Source organism: Silurus aristotelis, assembly GCF_946808225.1.
Source record: "Silurus aristotelis genome assembly, chromosome: 9".
NCBI lineage: Eukaryota > Metazoa > Chordata > Actinopteri > Siluriformes > Siluridae > Silurus > Silurus aristotelis.
The window spans coordinates 18,789,316-18,809,549 of NC_139582.1; the positions used below are offsets into that span (position 1 = coordinate 18,789,316).

General features: G+C 37.9%; 1 protein-coding gene and 1 long non-coding RNA gene across 3 annotated transcripts; one reads left to right on the plus strand and one right to left on the minus strand.

Annotated features, from left to right (window-relative positions):
- The first annotated feature begins 717 nt into the window (after positions 1-717).
- Positions 718-14,315, plus strand: gch1 (GTP cyclohydrolase 1). 2 transcript variants are annotated; one of them, XM_083550332.1, is made up of 7 exons: positions 718-783; positions 1,118-1,508; positions 8,275-8,384; positions 11,353-11,408; positions 12,723-12,754; positions 13,283-13,367; positions 13,871-14,315. In XM_083550332.1, exons 2-7 carry the CDS (start codon positions 1,130-1,132, stop codon positions 13,995-13,997), a joined length of 789 nt encoding a protein of 262 aa, XP_083406458.1. In that variant the 5' UTR covers positions 718-783; positions 1,118-1,129; the 3' UTR covers positions 13,998-14,315. The 2 variants fall into 2 exon arrangements, with proteins under 2 accessions (XP_083406458.1, XP_083406459.1); XM_083550333.1 differs by having other exon boundaries at positions 725-783; positions 1,129-1,508.
- A 2,672-nt stretch (positions 14,316-16,987) lies between these two features.
- On the minus strand, positions 16,988-19,124 carry LOC310731047. Its single transcript, XR_014535056.1, has 3 exons — positions 17,560-19,124; positions 17,352-17,479; positions 16,988-17,083 (listed from the first exon to the last, which is right to left on the minus strand). It is a non-coding gene; the product is annotated as an uncharacterized lncRNA (long non-coding RNA).
- Between the last annotated feature and the right edge of the window lie 1,110 nt (positions 19,125-20,234).

The window sequence follows — 20,234 nt, forward strand, 5'->3', positions numbered from 1 at the left end:
CCTTCCAATCAGTAAACCAGAAGCTTAACCACTGAGCTTTTTCTCTTTTTGCATAATAATCTATATATTATATAATGCAAACTGAGGGGTCTTTTTGGTATGTTTTAATGATTTTAGGTATTACGTTATGGCCACAGGATAGGCTGACTGGAAAATTGCTAGTATAAGCAGGTTTTCGTATTTCAGTCAATAAGGGTAAGTTTTCACACAGTGGAAGATGCAATATTTTGTAATTTATTTCTTATGAACAGTATTTTATTAGTGGCTTTTATAGACAATTCACTATATATATATGTATACTGTGAACTTTTGTGGAAATATATGGGACTTGGAACAAGTTGGTTAAATATAAAAAAGATATCGTGATAATCATTCAAATATCATAAATTTGATTTCAATGAGCACTACACAAAGTATATTTGAGAAGCATCCATCATCAAGAGGAAGGACATCAGCGCCACATTGCTCCTCTAACACTATTAGCGCCTCATCATCTGCTTAAAAAGCCCCTCAAAATTGTCCAGTCCCAAACCTCTCATTGTCCCCTGCGTAGGAACACTATTATCCGGTTGGGCTCAACAGCCTACGCAGTGCACTCTGTCCAATCAGCGAGATGCTTCGAGAGGCTCCCAAAGGATGACGTGATTTGTCATGATGTCCAATAGCGAGTCATAAATTAGCATACGCTTATAAATACTGAGGTGTTCCGCGCGCGCACGCAAACCTGAGAAGAAAAAGGGCAGCGGAACCTGGAAGAGCCCAAGCTGAGGAAACTTCACACGAGTGAGACCTTTGAATATGTTCTTTTAATAATAATAACCATCATTATTATTATCATTTAAAAAAAAGAGGAATATGTTAATTCAAAGCTTGAAATATGTATTTAATTTGTAATTGAGTTGTTAAGCTGTTATTACAAAGCTTGTGTAATTAACACTGTTGTCTGTGCGACTTAAAAAGAGAGCATTCATACAGGTTTTAATTATTGCTAAAAAGAAGTATTATTATTATTATTATTATTATTATTATTATTATATTTAAGCATATAAATAATATTTGTATCCAAATCTTACTATTAAACACGTCACATAAAAGTCTGACTAACACTGCAATACAGATCCCCCTAAGTATGATGGAGTCCCCCAAACCGAGTGCGAGAGCAAGCGAAGCCTCCTCAAGCAACGATACAGCCGTGAACGGTCTTCTGGATGGGATGGAGAAGATGCCCAAGTGGAACGGAGCACCCAAAGAGACGCCCAAAGGTGAGAAACCCAATAGCAAGAGCATCCCCCGTGCTCCATGTTCGTCTGTGATGGAGAGCTGGAAGGAAGAGCGCACCAGGAGTCTGGAGGATAACGAGATAAGCCTGCCGAGCATCGTGGCTGCGTACACCACCATCCTCAGGGGTCTGGGAGAAGATCCGCAGAGACAAGGCCTTCTGAAGACGCCTTACCGAGCGGCCACGGCCATGCAGTTCTTCACCAAAGGATATCAAGAGAAAATCATAGGTGAGTGACGGTAAGGACGCAGGTTTCTAAACCTGGATCTGAGATCTGAGAGTTGTTCATGCAGCACTAAAATGAAAGTCAGCATTAGTTTTCTGAAATTGTTATATAGAGCAGGTTTTAATCCTGAGAACAGGATTTCAAACCTCATGTTTGACCATCATGTATACATTTAGTATTCAATTATATGGAAAATATATGGACTAAATTGCTGCCATGTCATTTTTTTTCTTCCACATCTGGATAATATGGCAAGCCAAAATCAAAATCTCCTCAAAACTTATAATCCACATCCAAATCAGGTTTCATCTTGATCCCAATTCTGTGGGAATGTATGTGACCATGTTCTCATGAGTACATCTTATGATAATATCACAAGCCTAATGAGGCAGAATAAGATGATTTAGGAGCTTTGTGCGGTATAATAAATGATTGAGTACATATGCAAATGTCTATAAAGTTTGGGGGTTTTGGTTTATTGTTTGTTTTGTTTTGGTGAATGGGCACACCAGGCAACTTCTCAGCAACAGGTTTCTGACTTAAAGGAAGTGACCCGGCTTTGCGAACGTTCCTCATTCCATTCTCATCAAGCTTTCTTTTCTTTTTAGGAACCTCGCCTTCGTTTCCCTGTTATTACCTTTGCGAGAGAAAAAAAAATGTTTTCATATCTCAGAAAGCGTTTTATAATCGTACAGCTTGTATATAATGTATATCTGTGGATTTTTGGTATTACTGATGACTAATATTGCTGTTTATGCTCCTGTACTGTGAGTGGTGGATGCAGGGAGCTGCCCCTCTTAGTTTTACCCCAATACGAACATCTGGTCCTGCTTTGGACAGCATTTTTAAGAGCCCTCACTTATTAAGCATGTTGGCATGTTTTTCAGTTGTGCATGTGCAAGCTCTCAGCCGAGTTCAATGCCCCTGGCGACCTTTACCCTGGTGAGGAGCAGCGACATGGCACACCTACGACTCTCATTATCACAGTGACAAAAGGCTAAAGAGGAGTGTCTTCAAAAATGCTTATCGTACATGTGTTTGGTTGAGACAAGCTGGGTATCGTCTTCTTGTGTGATTGATCGAAAAATTCGCCCACTCCTTTCGAAAAAGAAATATAAGCCACTTTATTAAAAAAAAAGATCCCTTAAATTTCAAAGCCAGTTTCACTGGTGACATTAGTTCAGGTGTTGGCACCAGAGGTGACAAAAGTCCCTTTACTTAAGTAGAAGTACAGATACTCATGTTTTAAAATACTTTTTTTTTTTTAAGTACTGATTATTCTTTTTTACTCAAGTGAAAGTAAAGAAGTCTTGGCTCTGACATGTACTTAAGTAAAAAGTAGTTATTACTTCCAACTGTTTTAGCTGTTAACTGGACCTCACATCATATAAAATAGATAGATAGATAGATAGATAGATAGATAGATAGATAGATAGATAGATAGATAGATAGATAGATAGATAGATAGATAGATAGATAGATAGATAGATAGATAGATAGATAGATGGATGGATGGATGGATGGATGGATGGATGGATGTGAGTGAGTGATAGCCTAGTGGGTTAATGTCAGGGTCCCCACGAGGATGAGTTTGAGAGTTTGATTCCTGGTCGAGCTGGTTGCTGTGTTGGTAAATAAAACTTCTGGACCTTGTCCACTCTGAAAACATTTCAATTCTGTCCTTTCTGTGTTGGATTAATTTCTTGATTTCCTGGTCTTTAATGAAAGATTACCCCACCAAAAAAAAAAAAAAAGCACTTCTGTGGTAGCTCAGTGGGTTAAGGCTTGTGCCTGAACATGGTCCTTAATAAAGTCCATGCTGGTGATAAGGTTTCAAAGCCAGTCCTACATGCCTTCTTTCTTACTGCGTTGACATGAAACAAAGTATGAACCCTCCAAAAAGCACACATGCTTTTCAGCAGTGGTCGCTCAGTGGTTTAAGGCTTGTGCCTCATCTAAACATGCTTCCCAGTCTGATCTCTTCCATGGTTCATTGGATTAAGGCTGGTGACTCACTGATGGTGAGGATCAGGGTTTGAATCCTGCTTTCTGCCTGCTAGTTGCGATGTTGGTTATGTTCCTGCTTCCTAAATCTTTCTTTAGCTTTAGATTCTTGTGTTGATGGTTTAAAGCTAGATAGACCTGCTCTAAACAAACTTCCTGGCCTGTCTTCTCTGATGATCCGTTGGGTTAAATCAGGTGTCGTGCTTTTGGTGGGGTTCAGGGTTCGAATCCTGCTTTCTGCCTGCCAGTCACGATCAGGATTCACTTCCTACATTTTTCTTAAGCGATATATTTTTGTTTTTAATGGGTTGAAAAGAAAGATAGACCTGCTCTAAACAAGCTTCCTAGCCTGTCCTCACCGATGGTTCATTGAGTTAACGTTGGTATCTTGCTGGTGGTGGGGATCTTGGTTTGAATCCTCCTATTTACAATGTGGGTTCAACTTGTGCTACTTACATTTGTATTCATTTCCTACATCTTTCTTTAGCGTTAAATTCTTGTGTTGATGGTTTGAAAAGAAAGATAGACCTGCTCTAATCAAGCTTCCCATCCTGTTTTTTCCTGATGGTTCAGTGGGTTAAGACTGGTATTTTGCTGTTGGTGGGGTTCAGGGTTCGAATCCTGCTTTCTGTGTTTCCTGCTTTCTGGTCTGAATTTCTTGCTTTGACGCATGAAACGAAGGATAAACCCCCCAAAAAAAGAAGGTGAGTTGTGGGACTTGATGGTTTTGTGGTAAAAGCCTTGCCTCTGAGCTCAGAGGTTGCTGGTTCAAATCTATGTTGAAAATTTTAAACCCCCTGTTTTCAGCTTCTCAGACGCCAAGGGGGCTGACGCCTGATTAATGCCCCCCTGGTTCAGGATATGCCCTCTGAAACCGTCCACATCCGACCTTCCACGCAGCCATTTCTGACACCTTCCTCACTATGGTCACCAGAACTTTCCACTCATCTAACTTTGAGCCCTGTCCGGGGTTTGAACCAGCAACTTCTCAACCCCGAGGCAAAGCTCTTCCAATTGAGCCACAGGATCTCCTACAAGAACCTGATTTTTAGGACCTTTTTTGCTTATTTTATAAAACTTTTTAAACATTTTAAAGGAAAGCTAAGGGGTAGGAATTGAACTGGGTGAGTCAGATAGCAGAGGCCACATTACTAACCACTACACTACCAGAGGGGTGGCAAACAAGGCTTTGCTTATTGGACTCTTGGTTTTTTTCTATAGTTAAGAGACCACTGTTTTCTCTTAGATCATGATGGTAGAGGGTCAAAACTTCTCCTTCCTGTTCATTCTCTCAGTTACTCGAAGTCTATGAGAAGTGACTCTGGTACAAGAACCACATCTCCAACACCTGCACCACTGATATACCATGATTTACCAGCAACCAATTTTATTGACCTTTTATTGTTCTGTTTTTAAAAACTTCTTATAATGTTCAATATGAAACTAGAGGTAAGAATCAAAACAGGAAAGTCTTTCATCATAGATCGCTAATGGCATTACTTTATATTATACATTATATATTTGTAAATAAGCAGGAAAGACAGAGACAAAGACAAAGAGACACAGACACAGAGATGTGTGGACATCATTAAGAGCCTTTGCTATGTTTCCACACGGACAGTTAATGAGGTGATACCGGAGAAACTGCACCTCTTCAAGTCAAGTCAGGAAGCTTATATATAGAACATTATAGACATTTTACAGATTTGAATGATGTATTGTTTTTATCTGTACGATCAATAAATACAGTAATTTAAGTTTGTGTCACCATTATGAGGGAAAAACCCACAAAACGCCACCCAGAGGGTTAATTGTGTAAATCATGGCGGATTTGGTGTTTAATTTCAGACTTGGCCCAGAAATAAAACAAAGGTTTACTGATTAAAAATATTTTTATCTGGAGTTTATTTATTTATTTTATATCTAAGAAAGGACGTCGTGGATAAATGTATTTTTTTGCCGAAGGTTTTAATTTCGCCTTTTTTATTTAGTTATTTATTTACATAAGTAAAAAGTTGTCTGAAAAATAAATAGTGGAGTAAAGTACTGATACCAAAAAAATCTATTTAAGTACAGTAACGAAGTATTTGTACTCCGTTACTTCCCACCTTTGGTTGGCGCACATTTAAATGATTAGCAATAAAGAGCCATCTAAAGCCATACACCTTTGTTAAAAGAGCTTTAAACAGAGGTATGTATAATGTTAATTTGTATTTTAATTTTGTAGAAACCAGACAGATTGAACCCTGTTCTTAGCATCAGCCCTAAAGCACAGCTTAATCCCGAGCTCTGGCTCTGATGCTCATAACAAACTTAATAGAAGGATTCATCCCAACCTTTACCCAAGCCTCACCTGTTGCTTCATTAAAGACACTCATGCCAAGCTTCAGCACAGGGGTTCATCCCAAGGCTCAGTTCAAAGACTCACCCAAGCCTTAGCACAGTGCCTCAACACAAACCTCAGTTGAGAGACACATTCAGACACTCATCCACTCATCACAGAGCCTCATCCCAAGCTTCAACAAAGAGAATCATTCCGACCCACAACACATTTCCTCATCTCAATGCTCTATATAACACAGTGTCCCCATCCAAAATCTCAATATAGGGCCTTAACACACAGACTGATCTTGAACCTAAATTCATTGCTTCATCCCACAACTCAGGGCCTCATCTCATTCCTCAATTCGAGGCGTTAACACAAGGTTTAACACATTGCTTCACCCCAAGCCTCAGCATAGAGCCTCATTTTCAACTTCAACCCAGGGCCTAATCTCAGCATGTCAGGTGTACAACATTTGGAGCACTGAGCACCGTTCAGTACAGTTCCTACAGCTTCTCAGGTTCATGTTTGCAGGATCAAAAGGATGATTTCAATTTACAATTCCTGCTGATGGGTTTGCTGTCATTCCAACATGCATAGCACTCCCTACCTTTCTTCCTTTTTTTCCCTTCCTTTCTTCCTTCCTTCCTTCCTTCTTTCCTACCTACCATCCATCCATCCATCCATCCATCCAACCATTGGTTGTGAATGAAACGTCATGTTTAGTTTGCTGCATGCGTCAGTGATGTCTGGCACAAGATGGACTGATTGGCTTCTTTATTTCAGGGTTCGAGCAGCTGAACCTCTCGTTGACATCTCCCCCAGTTTAAAGGGTATCCATGGAAACTCATTTCTTTTTGCGTGTGTGTTTGCGTTGGTGCGCAGGGCCGTTTACTGCATGTAATTGAGTGTGTGGTGTTTGTGGGGATGGAAGGGGGGCAGAGGGACGGTTCGGGTCTGACGCTGATTTGATTTCCTGTTCTTTTTTGTTCAGAAGCTGTGTGTATGTGTGTGCGTTTGGGGGCTGTCATTGAACAGCTGCTGCTGTGAGGTTGAGTTTGACTAAGAAGCTATATTCTATTTCATTGAAAAGTTAATACAAGCACACAAATATAAGCAGTAAACCAGGATGGCTATTCATTTAAATGGTATAAAAAGGAAAAAATATATATAACTTAAAGGACTTTTAAGTAGAATTGTACATGAAAATTGAACATTGATGGTGATGAAAGACTTGGGGGTGTGCCAATGGAGGAAAATATCTAACATCCTGGGTGTGTATTGTGACCGATGCAAATTGAAGTGACTGTTATGTCACCTGTAACTTCTTTATACTTTATAGCATGGAATAAAGCTGTGGTTGGATTAATAATTTGTGAGAGTTGCTGTATCAGAAATTAATCTGATCCGTCCTGGAAATAGTGATATGGTTTCTTTAAGCGTTTTATTTCCACATATAAAGGATGGAAGGAATGAAGACTTTTTTTAAAGTATGCTGAAATAAGTAGAACAGTTAAGTAGATCATATCTTTAGAAAATTAGAATTTTAATGTAAAATACACACACACACACATATACACATATTCTAATACACACCTATGTACACATCTGTATTACCCAAATGGGGTCTAACAAATGTATAATATTTAATTAAAGAAAATCATTTATTTTATTTAATTTAATTGATTACTCATATTACTAATTTAAAAAGTGTATTGCATCAATATGATTTATTCTATTCGAGTTTTATATTTTTTTATAAAATATTGTAAAATATTATTTTATATATTATTTAACTAAGCAGGTGTTTTTATAAAAAATAGTTTTAAAAGGAAAATTTTATGTTTATGTTCACAAACATTAATAATATTCTCTACTAATGATATTTTTTTCTTTTTTTCCTTTTATATTTCTGAAGAAAAAAAAATCTCTGCTCTAAGCAGAGATTCCATTTTTTTGTATATTATTTTGTTCTCTTTCTCTCTCTGCTCTCCACTCGTTATTTTTAACCCATGATTTACTCTGTATAAGTAGAGCATTATAATAAGGGGACACTGTCACATGTTGCTGAGTGTTGATGGAGTGCATGGAGGGATGTGATCACCTGTTTATTGTGACTTTATTATTAAAGTTTGCTCATCAACAGGATTATTGGACGCACCTGATAACCTGCTGATCAAAGGGGGCTGATAAGCGGCGCGAGAGACACACCAGTGTTGTGGCGCGACAGGCCCCATGTCCCCACACCCATGTTGTTACACAGCTGAGAGATTAGGCAGTCAGGAAATGAAACGGCCTGTGAGAGAAGCGTAGACGTGTGCTCACGCTCAGATAAAGCAGGACGTGGTGTTTGTGCAGAGATACAGAGATAAGGGGGATCTGTGTGGAAGAGGAGGATGCTGAGTTCAGATTGTGATGTTTTTCTCTTGTTTATGTCTGCAGATGTTCTGAACGATGCCATATTCGATGAAGACCACGACGAGATGGTGATCGTGAAGGACATTGACATGTTCTCCATGTGCGAGCACCACCTCGTCCCTATCTTCGGCAGAGTAAGAGCCATTTGTGCCTTTCTCCTCTGAGTGACCTTTGAGTGACCTCTAAATATCAAATCAAATAATGTGCATGTTTAATCACATCAATAGGTACATCTGTACAAGAAAATCACAGCAAAATAGAGATTATCTTTCTATCTTTCTTTCATTCCTTTCTTTTAATAATTTTTTCAATAATTTTAGTCTTTCTTTCTGTCTCTTTCTTTCTGTCTCTTTCTTTCTTTCTTTCTTTCTTTCTTTCTTTCTTTCTTTCTTTCTTTCTTTCTTTCTTTCTTTCTTTCTTTCTTTCTTTCTTTCTGTCATTGTGTTTCTTTCTTTCTTTCTTTCTTTCTTTCTTTCTTTCTTTCTTTCTTTCTTTCTGTCATTGTGTTTCTTTCTTTCTTTCTTTCTTTCTTTCTTTCTTTCTTTCTTTCTTTTAATTTACTTATTTTTTCATAAATTTTAATCTTCCGTTTTGTCTTTCTCTCTGTCTTTTTATTTCTTTTTTTCAAAAAAATCTTTCAATATTTTTTTGTTTTTCTTTCTATCTGTTGTTTTTCTTTCTTTCTGTCTTTCTTTCTTTCTTTCTTTCTTTCTTTCTTTCTTTCTTTCTTTCTTTCTTTCTTTCTTTCTGTCTTTCTGTCTGTCTTTCTTTCTTTCTTTCTTTCTTTGTTCTTTTCTTCTATCTATCTGTCTGTCTGCCTGTCATTCTTTTTTCTTTCATTTTATATTTCTGTTGGTTGTCTTTTTTCTTTCTATATATATATCTGTCTGTATGTCTGTCTCATCGTCTGTGCGTTGTTCTTTAGACGGCTTCTTAATTTTTTCCTTTTAGACATTCCGTTTTTTTTTTTAATCTTTCTCTCTAAAAGAAAGAATGCATCTTATCATGTGACTGTGAAACCACTGACTATAAAGCCCTCGATCCAAAACTTCTTTCTGTCAGAGCAGCTATAAGCTATAAACCTGTTCGCTTTATTAACCTAAAAAAAACAAGTCTTAGCTGATTGATTGGAGGACAGCAGTGTGGGTTGTGTCCAGACTTTTACCTGAGCACAGAGTACATTTCTTTGCTTTTCGATTTGGTGACACAAATGACAGTAATTAACACACACAGTGAAATGGACGGAAAGTCCTATGCAGACTGGAAATGACAAGCCACGCCCCCTAAAGCACCGCAGCTGTGTGCCATTCCGCAGCCGAGCCCTGTCAGCGTGTAAATGGCTCGTGATGACAGCACTAGCCACCGATCACACACACACACACACACACACACACACACACACACACACGCACACACGCACACATGCACACATGCACACATGCACACACACATGCACACAGGTTTCAACATTTTAATTTTCTACTCGGAATTTACTTTGTTAGGTGTCATCTCTTTTGTCCCTGTTTACATGCCTCTCTGTCTTTCTCTCCATACTATTTCTTTCTCTCTTTCTCTCTCTCTTTCTCTCGCTCTCTCTCTCTCTTTATTTCTCCCTCTCTCTTTCTGTCTCTGTTTCTTACATTCTCTAATTTACACTGTTTCTGTCTTTTTTCTTTCTTTTACTCAAGTATTTTTCACGCTCGTTTTCTTTCTCTGTTACTTTGTCTTTCTCTCTCTCTCTCTCTCTCTCTCTCTCTCTCTCTCTCTCTCTCTCTCTCTCTCTCTCTTTGTTTTTCTCACATGCCCTCATTTACTCTGTTTCTGTCTGTTTTTCTCTCTTTTACCCAGTATTTTTTACTCCTTTGTCTCTCTTTGTCTTTTTCATTTTCTTTCATTCTTTTTTATTTCTCTTCCTCACTTTCTGTCTCTTGGTTTTTCACACTCTTCTATTTACTCTGTTTCTGTCTGTCTCTTTCTTACCTAATGCCTTGTTTTTACTTTTGCTCTTTTTTCTCTGTCACGCTCTGTCTTTCCTATTCTTTCTTCCACCACCTTTTATTCTGTCTCTCCCTCTCTTTTTCTCTCTCTCTCTGTCATTATCCACCTGTCTTTATCCTGTCTCATCTCCCCATGACTGCAACAATACTATGTCACTCATTCAGGCAGCTGTGCATCCCCCCATCACCGATAGGCCTCTCAGCATCAGTCACACAAACACATTTGCACGCATGCACACGCACACACACACACGCGCGCAAGCACACACACACACACACACACACACACACACACACACACACACACACACAGGTGTGCTCTTATGCTTCACATCACATATATACACACACAACACAATTTCACTGCTCATATATGAATCCATCTATACTTCTCAGAAGTTGTGTGTGTGTGTGTGTGTGTGTGTGTGTGTGTGTGTGTGTGTGTGTGTGTGTGTGTGTGTGTGTGTGTGAGTGAGTGTGTGTGAGTGTGTGTGTGAGTGAGAGAGTGAGTGAGTATGTGTATAAATGCTGCCCTTTCTCATGCTCAGCTTCATCAAATTGTTGCTGACATTTCAGTCGAGCTTCTGTTCAAGGCCTGCGGGCAAGCAAGCTTATAAACACACTGATTCTCTCTCTCTCTCTCTCTCTCTCTCTCTCTCTCTCTCTCTCTCTCTCTCTCTCTCTCTCTCTCTTTCTCTCTCTCTCTCTCTCTCTCTCTCTCTCTCTCTCCTTTTCTTTCTTTTGCTCCCTTTTCCCATCTTTGCTTTTTTTTTTTTATATATTTCTTTTCTGTCTTCGTGCTGTCTCCTTCCCTTCTTTTCTTTCTTTGTTTAATCACTCCCCCCCTCCCCTCTCTCTCTCTCTCTCTCTCTCTCTCTCTCTCTCTCTCTCTCTCTCTCTCTCTCTCTCTCTCTTTCTCTCAAACAAAAACTGATTAAACCGATTCATCTCTTCTTTTCCGACAGTCACGGATGGGAAGTCCGCTCTCAGTGAAATGTCAAATCTCAGTGTGTTGTTTTTTTTTTTTTTGTCCTTGTTTGTGTAGTTAAAAAAAAAAACAGTCAAATATCAATTCGAATTTGACTTTGTGTTTTGCTGCCTGTAGGTCCACATAGGATACCTTCCTAACAAGCGGGTGCTCGGCCTCAGCAAACTGGCAAGGTGTGTAAAAAAACACACACACACACACACACACACACACACACACACACACACAAACACACAGGATTCATCAAACGATCATCAGGGTCGAAGAATTGCACAAGAGGTAGTACTATGTTTTTGGTTTTTTTTATTGTATGAACATGGCTATGCGTTGTAGGTCGTACGCATTAGCTGTATGTGCATTATGCATTATAGATGGATAGATGGATGCACACTGCTAGATGATCTCCACAATCTTACTGCAAACATTAAAGAACCTTAACTTCCCCAGAAAGCACAGTCCGCTCATCCCTTTTCTGTACTCAGTCCCTGAGTTCTCTTCCAGTCCATCTTGATGACAAGATTGACACACACTGAGGTATCTATAGGTGCCAACCAGCTCAGAGTCCTGACCCATGATGGCAATAGGACTTTTTGTGGGCCTTTTCCTCCTGTAGTCCAACACAATCTCATATTCCGGAGAGTGTAAATCATTATACGCTGTATTGTAAGCTTATTAAAGTGAGCTGCTCTCTGCCAGCTTTGTTTGTTTATGTGCGTAAGTGTGTGTAGCATTAAGTAGATAAACTTTAGTGCGTAAGGGAGCACACTGATCCTCTCTGACCCTAATAGCTGAGGCTTAGCATTTCTCGTACCATACACACCAGTAACGTGAGGGCAACAGGTTCACTCGAGACGTGCGCACACACACAAAAGCAAGTGATAGAAGCCGTTGATCAGTTTAACTACGGTAACACTATGCTGTCTCTAGTGAGACTCAGTGTTTTGAGGGAGTGGAGGTGAATATAACCTCATGCTGAATGCTGAATGACTATCATTTTATGAATGAGAAATGATTAGACGTTTTTCCTTCTCTTTCACATTATACATTAAGTCAAAGGGGTTTTTCACTGAAATACACTCTAGTTCTCTGTAAAAACGAAACAATGTTCCTTCAAGACCAAGGTGCTCCATGAAACATAAATTAACACTAAATGACACAAAGCCAACTGAAACATACAAACCTACTGTATACAAAGGACTGCATAAAATGCAAACGCAATGAGACAATAAAAAAACACAATGACACAATAAACACTGACAGTGCGGCACAGCAAATAAACTGTCCATGTAATAAATACTGTACATGCAAACAGGAGGTGGTTTAGCAGCCAGTATTTGTAGAAAAGGTGTTCATTTGAGGAGGTGTGATTTTTGTGTGCATCATTGCAGTCTATTGTATTAAGCAGTTGAATGGTTTGTGGAAAGAATGAATTCTTTATATATATATATATAAAACGTGTGTGTCACTCTGTGTTTCTCTCATTTCAGGATTGTTGAGATCTACAGCAGAAGGTTGCAAGGTAGCATGAACTTTTTTAAACAGCCGCTTTTTGCTAGCTTCTTTGCTTCTCTTTTTTCCTTCTTTATATTTTCTTTTACCTGTTTTTTCACTCCTTTTTTTTACCTTCTCTCTCTCTCTCTCTCTCTCTCTCTCTCTCTCTCTCTCTCTCTCTCTCTCTCTCTCTCTCTCTGCCTCCTTTTAAGCTATTATTTCTACATCTTAACTTTCTGTTTTTCTTTTATCTACCCTTCCTCTCTCTCCATCCTGTCAAATTTCTGTATTATTAATTATTCCTGTATTATTATATATTTTTGAATGATTTTACCCCCCCCCCCCCTATTTTTCTTACATTTTATCATTTTCTTTTTGTCTTTATTTCTCTTTGTAGATTGTTTTTTCTTTGTCTTTATTTTTTCCCCACTCGTTTTCTCTATTATTTCTTTTATCCTTTGTGTGTGATAATTCCATTTGTGTGTGTTAATATCTGTGATTCTTAAGGTCTCGATAATTCCTTCTTTATGAATGTTGTGTATTTTCTTGATTTCAGTCCAGGAACGTCTTACTAAACAAATCGCCATCGCCATCACCGAAGCCCTGCAGCCATCCGGAGTCGGAGTGGTCGTCGAAGCAACGTACGATTTCCTTCTATGCTTGCACAGTCGCTTGCATGCGTCTAACCTGCTTTTCATTTAGAATTTAGGTTTCGAACAGTTGATAACCTCAACAATGATGAAACTGTAATGAACAATGTGGCCCAGATAAGGACATATCTCCTTAGGGTCTCTCAGGGTTTCTTCCTTGTATCATCCCACCATCACCTCTGGTTCTCTTAATAGGGATACAATTATAGGAACTATTTTATTCCTTTAAAAGGTATTCCTTTAAAAGTCGCAGAGAAACAGAGAAATATAATTAAAGCCGAGGCGTCCAGGCTTTATATAGTTACATTTATAGTCAAAATGTTATGTCAATATTTATGTCGGTTTCTCCTTAAATTTGTAACTGCTGATTATTGAGCTAATATGCTGATAGTGGAAAAGGCCTGAATATGTACCTTGAAAGTGCTTTATTCTTGTTTGTGTGGTCCTCTCGAATTATCTCACACTCTCTCTTACTCTCTTTTCTCTCTCATCAGTCACATGTGTATGGTGATGCGAGGTGTCCAGAAGATGAACAGTAAAACAGTGACGAGCACCATGCTGGGTGTTTTCCGCGAGGACCCTAAAACCAGAGATGAGTTCCTCGCGTTGATCCGTAGCTGAGATGAGCCATTGCGTGTAGATCAGACGGTCTTCTCCGACACGTCCATCCCTCACCATCATGTTGTTTTTTCAGTATTGGTCTCTAAATGAGACTGTGCTGCTGTCGAGTGTGTTCTCCCATCGCTTGCTTTCTCAGAGGTTAATATGGGAGATACCTCAGTTAATCTATCTAGTTAATCCTGGTGTTTTTCGACATGTACGTATGTGTGTGTGTGTCTGTGTGTGTGTGTGTGTGTGTGTGTGTGTGTGTGTGTGTGTGTGTGTGTGTGTGTTTATCACAATTTTTAAATGATAAAATCAACGGTCCATGGATTCAAATTATAATATAGGCAACCATTTTTAGTGTTTTAGTAACATTATGTTATATAAAGAAAATGTAAAGTTTTTAACCACTTATATTTATTCAGTTATACAAAAACCATTTATGCACAATTCAGACCCAGTACAGAAATGAGAGTCGGTGAAGGTAAAAATGACTCTCGAAGACCCATCACAGACTCATCACAGGTTTTGGGATTATTTTAAGTTTTTAAATCACTGCCGTATTCACCTCCAAACATTTGTGATCTGACCCACAGTATGTAACTGCAGTATGTCAGTGATTCTGGGTTGTGCTACACCTCTACTGCAAGGTCTTTGAACATTCCATGATTACTGTGGATTCATACACAAAAGTGGGGCAGCACAATTCATTTTAAGAAAAGTTTTTCTGCAAGTTGCTGGCAGTAACACAATCATATCATAGAGGTCTCCAAATGACCAGGGTAAATACATTACTGTGTGTAAAATGTGAAAACAATCATAATCTACTTTTATCTAATGATGCAAAGCAGTAAATTTTAATGACAGAGGTGTAGTGTATTTCAAAGCCATATTATTTATACTACTACTGCTAATAATAATAATAATTAGAATAAACGGTCAAACAAAAAATAGGTAGATTTTTGTTGATATAAACTGAGGTAAGACATTCTGGTTGTTTTAAACTGATGGAGAGTGAAGACTCTGATTGGGTAAAACATTTAGAGGTTGTGATTGGTTTCAAATTTTGGGGGTTGAAATTTTTTTTCATCATCTTTTTCATCTTCTCCCGCTTATCCGTAATTCGAGTCGCGGGGGCAGCAGTCTAAGCAGATTCCCCAGACACTTCTCCGTGTCCAGGGGTCGGGCTGTCAAGGCCCCCGCCTTCGACTGCTGCCCAATCCTCTCAGCACCGGTCCCTTACAGTCCCTCCTGCAGGTGGTGAGCCCACAGGAAGGCGGCCCCACGTGGCTCCGACGTCACGGTCCTTGATTTATTTTTCTTGTAAGGGTCCCCTGGAGCATAGAGGGCTAAGGGCCTTGCTCAAGGGCCCAAGAGTGGCAGCTTGGCGATACCGGGGCTCGAACCCCCGACCTTCCGATCGGTAACCCAGCGCCTTAACCGCTGGAGCCACCACTCCCCCCGGGGTTTAAATTTTGATCTCTAAATAATTTCAACCATTAGCAGGAAAACATTTTTATTGGTTTAAACTTATAGACTTAAGAGATTCCAATTGGACTAAACTTAAATAATTAAGTGGTCTCAATGGTTTAAAGAAATTGAAGTATTAGATTCTGGTTTAAACAGATAGAGGGAAGAGATTCTGATTGGTTGAAAGTGAGAGAAGTAAGAGATTCTGATTGGTTTAAACAGATAGAGGTAAGAGGTACTGATTGAGGGAAGAGATTCTGATTGGTTTAAACTAAAAGATGTTAGAGATTCTGATTGAACTGAAGTTAGAGATGCTTGTTTGACACTAATAGAAGCCACAGACATGTCCCAGAAATGAAACTTCTATAATTTAGTTGAAATATTTTTGTTTAAAGAGTCCCAGATCAGTGTCGTGCTGTAATTTCTGTCACGTCAGTGTGTGAGTTGTGTATCGTTCAGCCCAATCTGTATTAACTTTGTTCTGTGTAACTGATGAACCACACGGCCAATGAGTCACATAGCACCATGTTGTGTACTGTGTGTGTATTAGTGTTACTTTAGCTGTAGACCTTCAGTGTTTTCCATACCTCTGATATGACACGCTTCATTTTCCTTTCTCTTTCTGTTGAGTAAGGACCAAAGTTTGACCTTGCAGTTGAGTAAAAAAAAAAAAATTATCATCTTTGATGATGTGAATAAATGTAAGCTTTCATATCAGTGATGCACATCCAAGAAAATATAGTTTACTACTCAAATATTTATATACATACGAAAATGTTGACTACATAAAGAGACATTCTATTTAATCATCAGGTTTAGATGATTTATCATCTACAATCATTTGTTCATTTTTATATATTTTGAAAAATGGATACATAACTTTTTGTGTGTGCGTGTGTTTACGTAAAAATTTAAGCAAGAAAGCGAGCACTTAATATTAGCGCTCCAGTACTGTTCACGTGGCCTTCTTACCCGGGGCTTACACAGTCCCGTATACACTTCAGTGTTAATTTACAGAAAACTGATGTTAAGTTAATAAGAAAATAAATTGTTTGAAAATCGCTATAAATCATGCAAATTTTGTATTTTGTTTTCTTTCTAATTTTAAGCAAACTTGCTAGGGGTCCGACTGTAAATATAAAAAAAGTGAGTGCTTGATGAACCAGTGAGCATCACAGTAACCTCCTTCTTTTTATACTCACTTATTAGTTCCAGCTGTACTTTTTATGTACAGATGTAAAATTAAAGAATAAGCCTCTGCAATTATGCAAGCAGCTTTATGGTTCGAGTCCTGATTCGGGTCTTTCTTTATCAGTAAACACCGCCCTCTGCTGGTAGAGGTGTAAAATGGAAGATAAAAACCACTACACCAGGAGAGGACTAAGAAAGGATTTGCTTAATGGGCTTCCTAAGAGTACATACTGTATTTAGTGCTTATTGCATCTTCAGTTTTATTTAGGTCTTTCTTTATCACCAATACCTCCTACTGCTGGTAAAGCAAAGAAAAAAAAAATTCAGGAAGTCTCAACTTGTATCTTAAACCATCAAGCAGCTGGTTGTGTCTGGTGGCTCAGTTGATTATTTCACCAATACCGCCCTCTGCTGGTAAAGGTGTAATATTAAAGAAAAACCCCCTAAAGAAAAAAGTGGTACACAGACGCGAACTCTCTAAAACAGGTCATAGGTGAACCTATACAGATTTTCAGTTGCTTTGAATCGTTTCTTGTATCAACCAATAATCAACTGGTTCTCTAAAATTGACAAGTACAGGCTTTTGCAAGTAATCCATTGTGTTGTACTGTTTGTATTAATTGTTTTGAGAAATACCCCCAAAAGACGCTGTAAAATGTAGAAATACACTACATACAGTATAAAAGATAAACTCTGAACTCTGTACCATACCTTCAGAATGAACGTTAGTTTGTTCCTGCCTCAGGTGTGCAGTAGGGGCTGGATGCATGTGGGACAGTAAAATCAACAGAAACTGGATAGGGGATTAGTCTGGCCTTTCCCACTAATGACCTGTGAACCTTAAGATGTGAGAGACCTAATGGTTAAAGGTTTATCTTCAGAAACATTGCATCCTTAATAGTGACACTACTTTACAGACCTGCTTTTATCCGGTCCATGTTTAAACTGTGACCTGAGGTGGGCCATCACTCTCATCTGGTTCGAGCAGTGGGGAGGTATGGGATATAAGTGAGGAACCTTTTAGTTCTTCTGACAAACCAGTTGATGACGACTTTTGATCTTTGACTCATTTTCCTCGTATCTTTGGCTCAGCATGCTTTTCGTTAAGACTTCAGATCCGAGATCAGACTTTCTGTTTCAAAGCTGAGGATTCCTCTAAAGATCCGATTCAGCTTTGCAGGTGAAATCTGATTTTTTGAAAATATAATTGGTTTTATAATCAAAAATAAAAAGATGGGTTTGATTTTTTTTACTGATGCGTGTGATGGGATGCACCAGCGTCCCATTCAGGGTGTATTCCCGCCTCACATGGGATAGACTCGGACTTCGCCGTGTCCCAAACAGGATGGAGGGTCTTTTGAAAATGAATGACAGATTTCTCTCCCCTTTCAATCAATCCACTTCTTTTTTTCAAAAGTTACTCTTTAATACTTTTTTTTTTTTTTGTCTGTGGTTATTACAAATATGTCAAGCATTGATGTCAAACACAGACTTGCATAAAACAAACACATTCTATCGACACACAAAAACATTTTCTTTTTAAAGAACACACAGCGTTCACACTCGACACACACACACACTCTCGGCCAAAATCCGAGCTTCAGATCTGAGCCGGTTCACGGTGGATTCGGACAGACGGTCTTTGCGTGTAATCTCCCTTGTTATACATTGATGTTTTCAGGGTGTATATGCGTCAGTGTGTGTCGGAGAAGAGAGGGGAACAAAAATACTTCTTTATTGAAGTGGAAATTCTCAGCTGCAAACCTGAATTTCGGTGTTACACCGAGTCATTTCCCACCATCATGTTTTACGGTAGCGATCAGCGTATATCTCACAGGAAGAAGAAGAAGAAAAAAAAACAACAAAAAAATAAAGTTCAGGTCAAGTTGGCGCTTTTTTTTTTTTTTTTTGAAAATATACATGTACAAAATTACAAGACATTTCCTCACAAAAACATGACAAATATTTACACACACACACACACACACACACACACACACACACACACACACACCTGATTGTTGTACAGACAGGTGTAATCCATGTAACTTCATATCAGCTTTGAAAAGTACCTAAGCAGTACTGAAGAGTTTATCTGACAGACAAGATCTACAAAAGGACATGCTCCTTTAAAAACAAAAAAAGAAAATCAACAATTTGTACTTTTTTTTTTCCTATTTTTTTTCCTCTGCGGTCAATGCTTCCAGCTTTGTTATTAACCACTAAATATTTAAGTCCATATAAAATCCTTTACATTTCAGCTAAATATCCGAGTCCAAACAACAAAAACAATAAAAAAAAAAAAAAAAAACACGAGAAGAAAAAAGGCACTGCCATTTGTTATTCTAAATACGACTTCCCAGCCTCACATGCATTTTTTAAATATAAATTACCTTTTTTTGTGTAGATTTTCCTTTTTTTTTTTTAAACATAATATTCTTTAAAAAAAATAATAAAAATAAAATCATATATATATATATATATATATATATATATATATATATATATATATATATATATATATATATATATATATATATAATATTTATGTATATGTAAGCCTGCAGTCAATACAGGACATCGGCTCTGGAAGATGATTAAAGGACACAGTAAAGCGGTATAGGATACAGTATAGATGCAGATTTTTTTCCTTATAAAAAAAAAAAAGCAAGAAAGATAATTACACAATACGACTGATGAATAGAGCCAGTATACAAAAAAATAAAAATAAAACACTTTGGAATATCTTTCTTTGACCTTTTTTAGTTTGCAGTCGTGTGCAGTTGGAAAGGAAGACAGGGCTATGTAGCAGGTTGCCAGGTTATTAGGTTTTCATTATCTTGTACTTCTTACTCGGATTTTTAGGATTTTTAGTACTGAGAGTGCTCTTCTTCTCCTTTTAAATAAATAATGACCGTCAACTTCTAATTGCACTCTGATTTGTTCAGGTTGGTGCTTTTTTTTTTCTTAAGCAAAAAAATAAATAAATCATACATAGCTAATAGCATTTGTAATTTTATATATATATATATATATATATATATATATATATATATATATATATATATATATATATATATATATATCTATCATCTAATGCACTGGCACACGACTGCAAAAAGGAAAAAATGAACAAACAAAAAGAAACATCTCAGACGTCAGCTTGGTATTCATCACCTACGATGATGTGTTATAAAAACAAACGAACAAAAAAAAGAACGCAAACCCTACACTCACTCCAACGCCACGCAGTACAGCATGCGATCGACCGTCGGGATCCCAGAGCACGTGGATTTACTCGACAAGATACAAAATCGAACAAAGACTATAAAATACATATTTTTTTGATAAAGAAAAAAAAAAAAGTAAAACAAATGAACCAAAAAAATTATATGAGATGTACTTATGGTTACCAGCCATAGCGAGTTAATACATACGGTATCTTAAATAATACATCTAATGAATACAATAATCTCAATAATAGAAAAGAAAAAAAGAACGAATAAATAATAATTTGAATCTGCTTATAAAGGGTTCGTTCAAATGGCAGTGTTGAGTGGCTATTACGCAAAAAAATAAAAAAAAACCGCTCAA

Bases quoted from the DNA above. Each gene is read 5' to 3' on its own strand.
- gch1 (XM_083550332.1), top strand. From the start codon at position 1,130: ATGATGGAGTCCCCCAAACCGAGTGCGAGAGCAAGCGAAGCCTCCTCA. The intron at 12,755-13,282 runs GTAGCATGAACT...TCTTGATTTCAG, and splicing joins CTACAGCAGAAGGTTGCAAG to TCCAGGAACGTCTTACTAAA. The intron at 13,368-13,870 runs GTACGATTTCCT...CTCTCTCATCAG, and splicing joins GGAGTGGTCGTCGAAGCAAC to TCACATGTGTATGGTGATGC.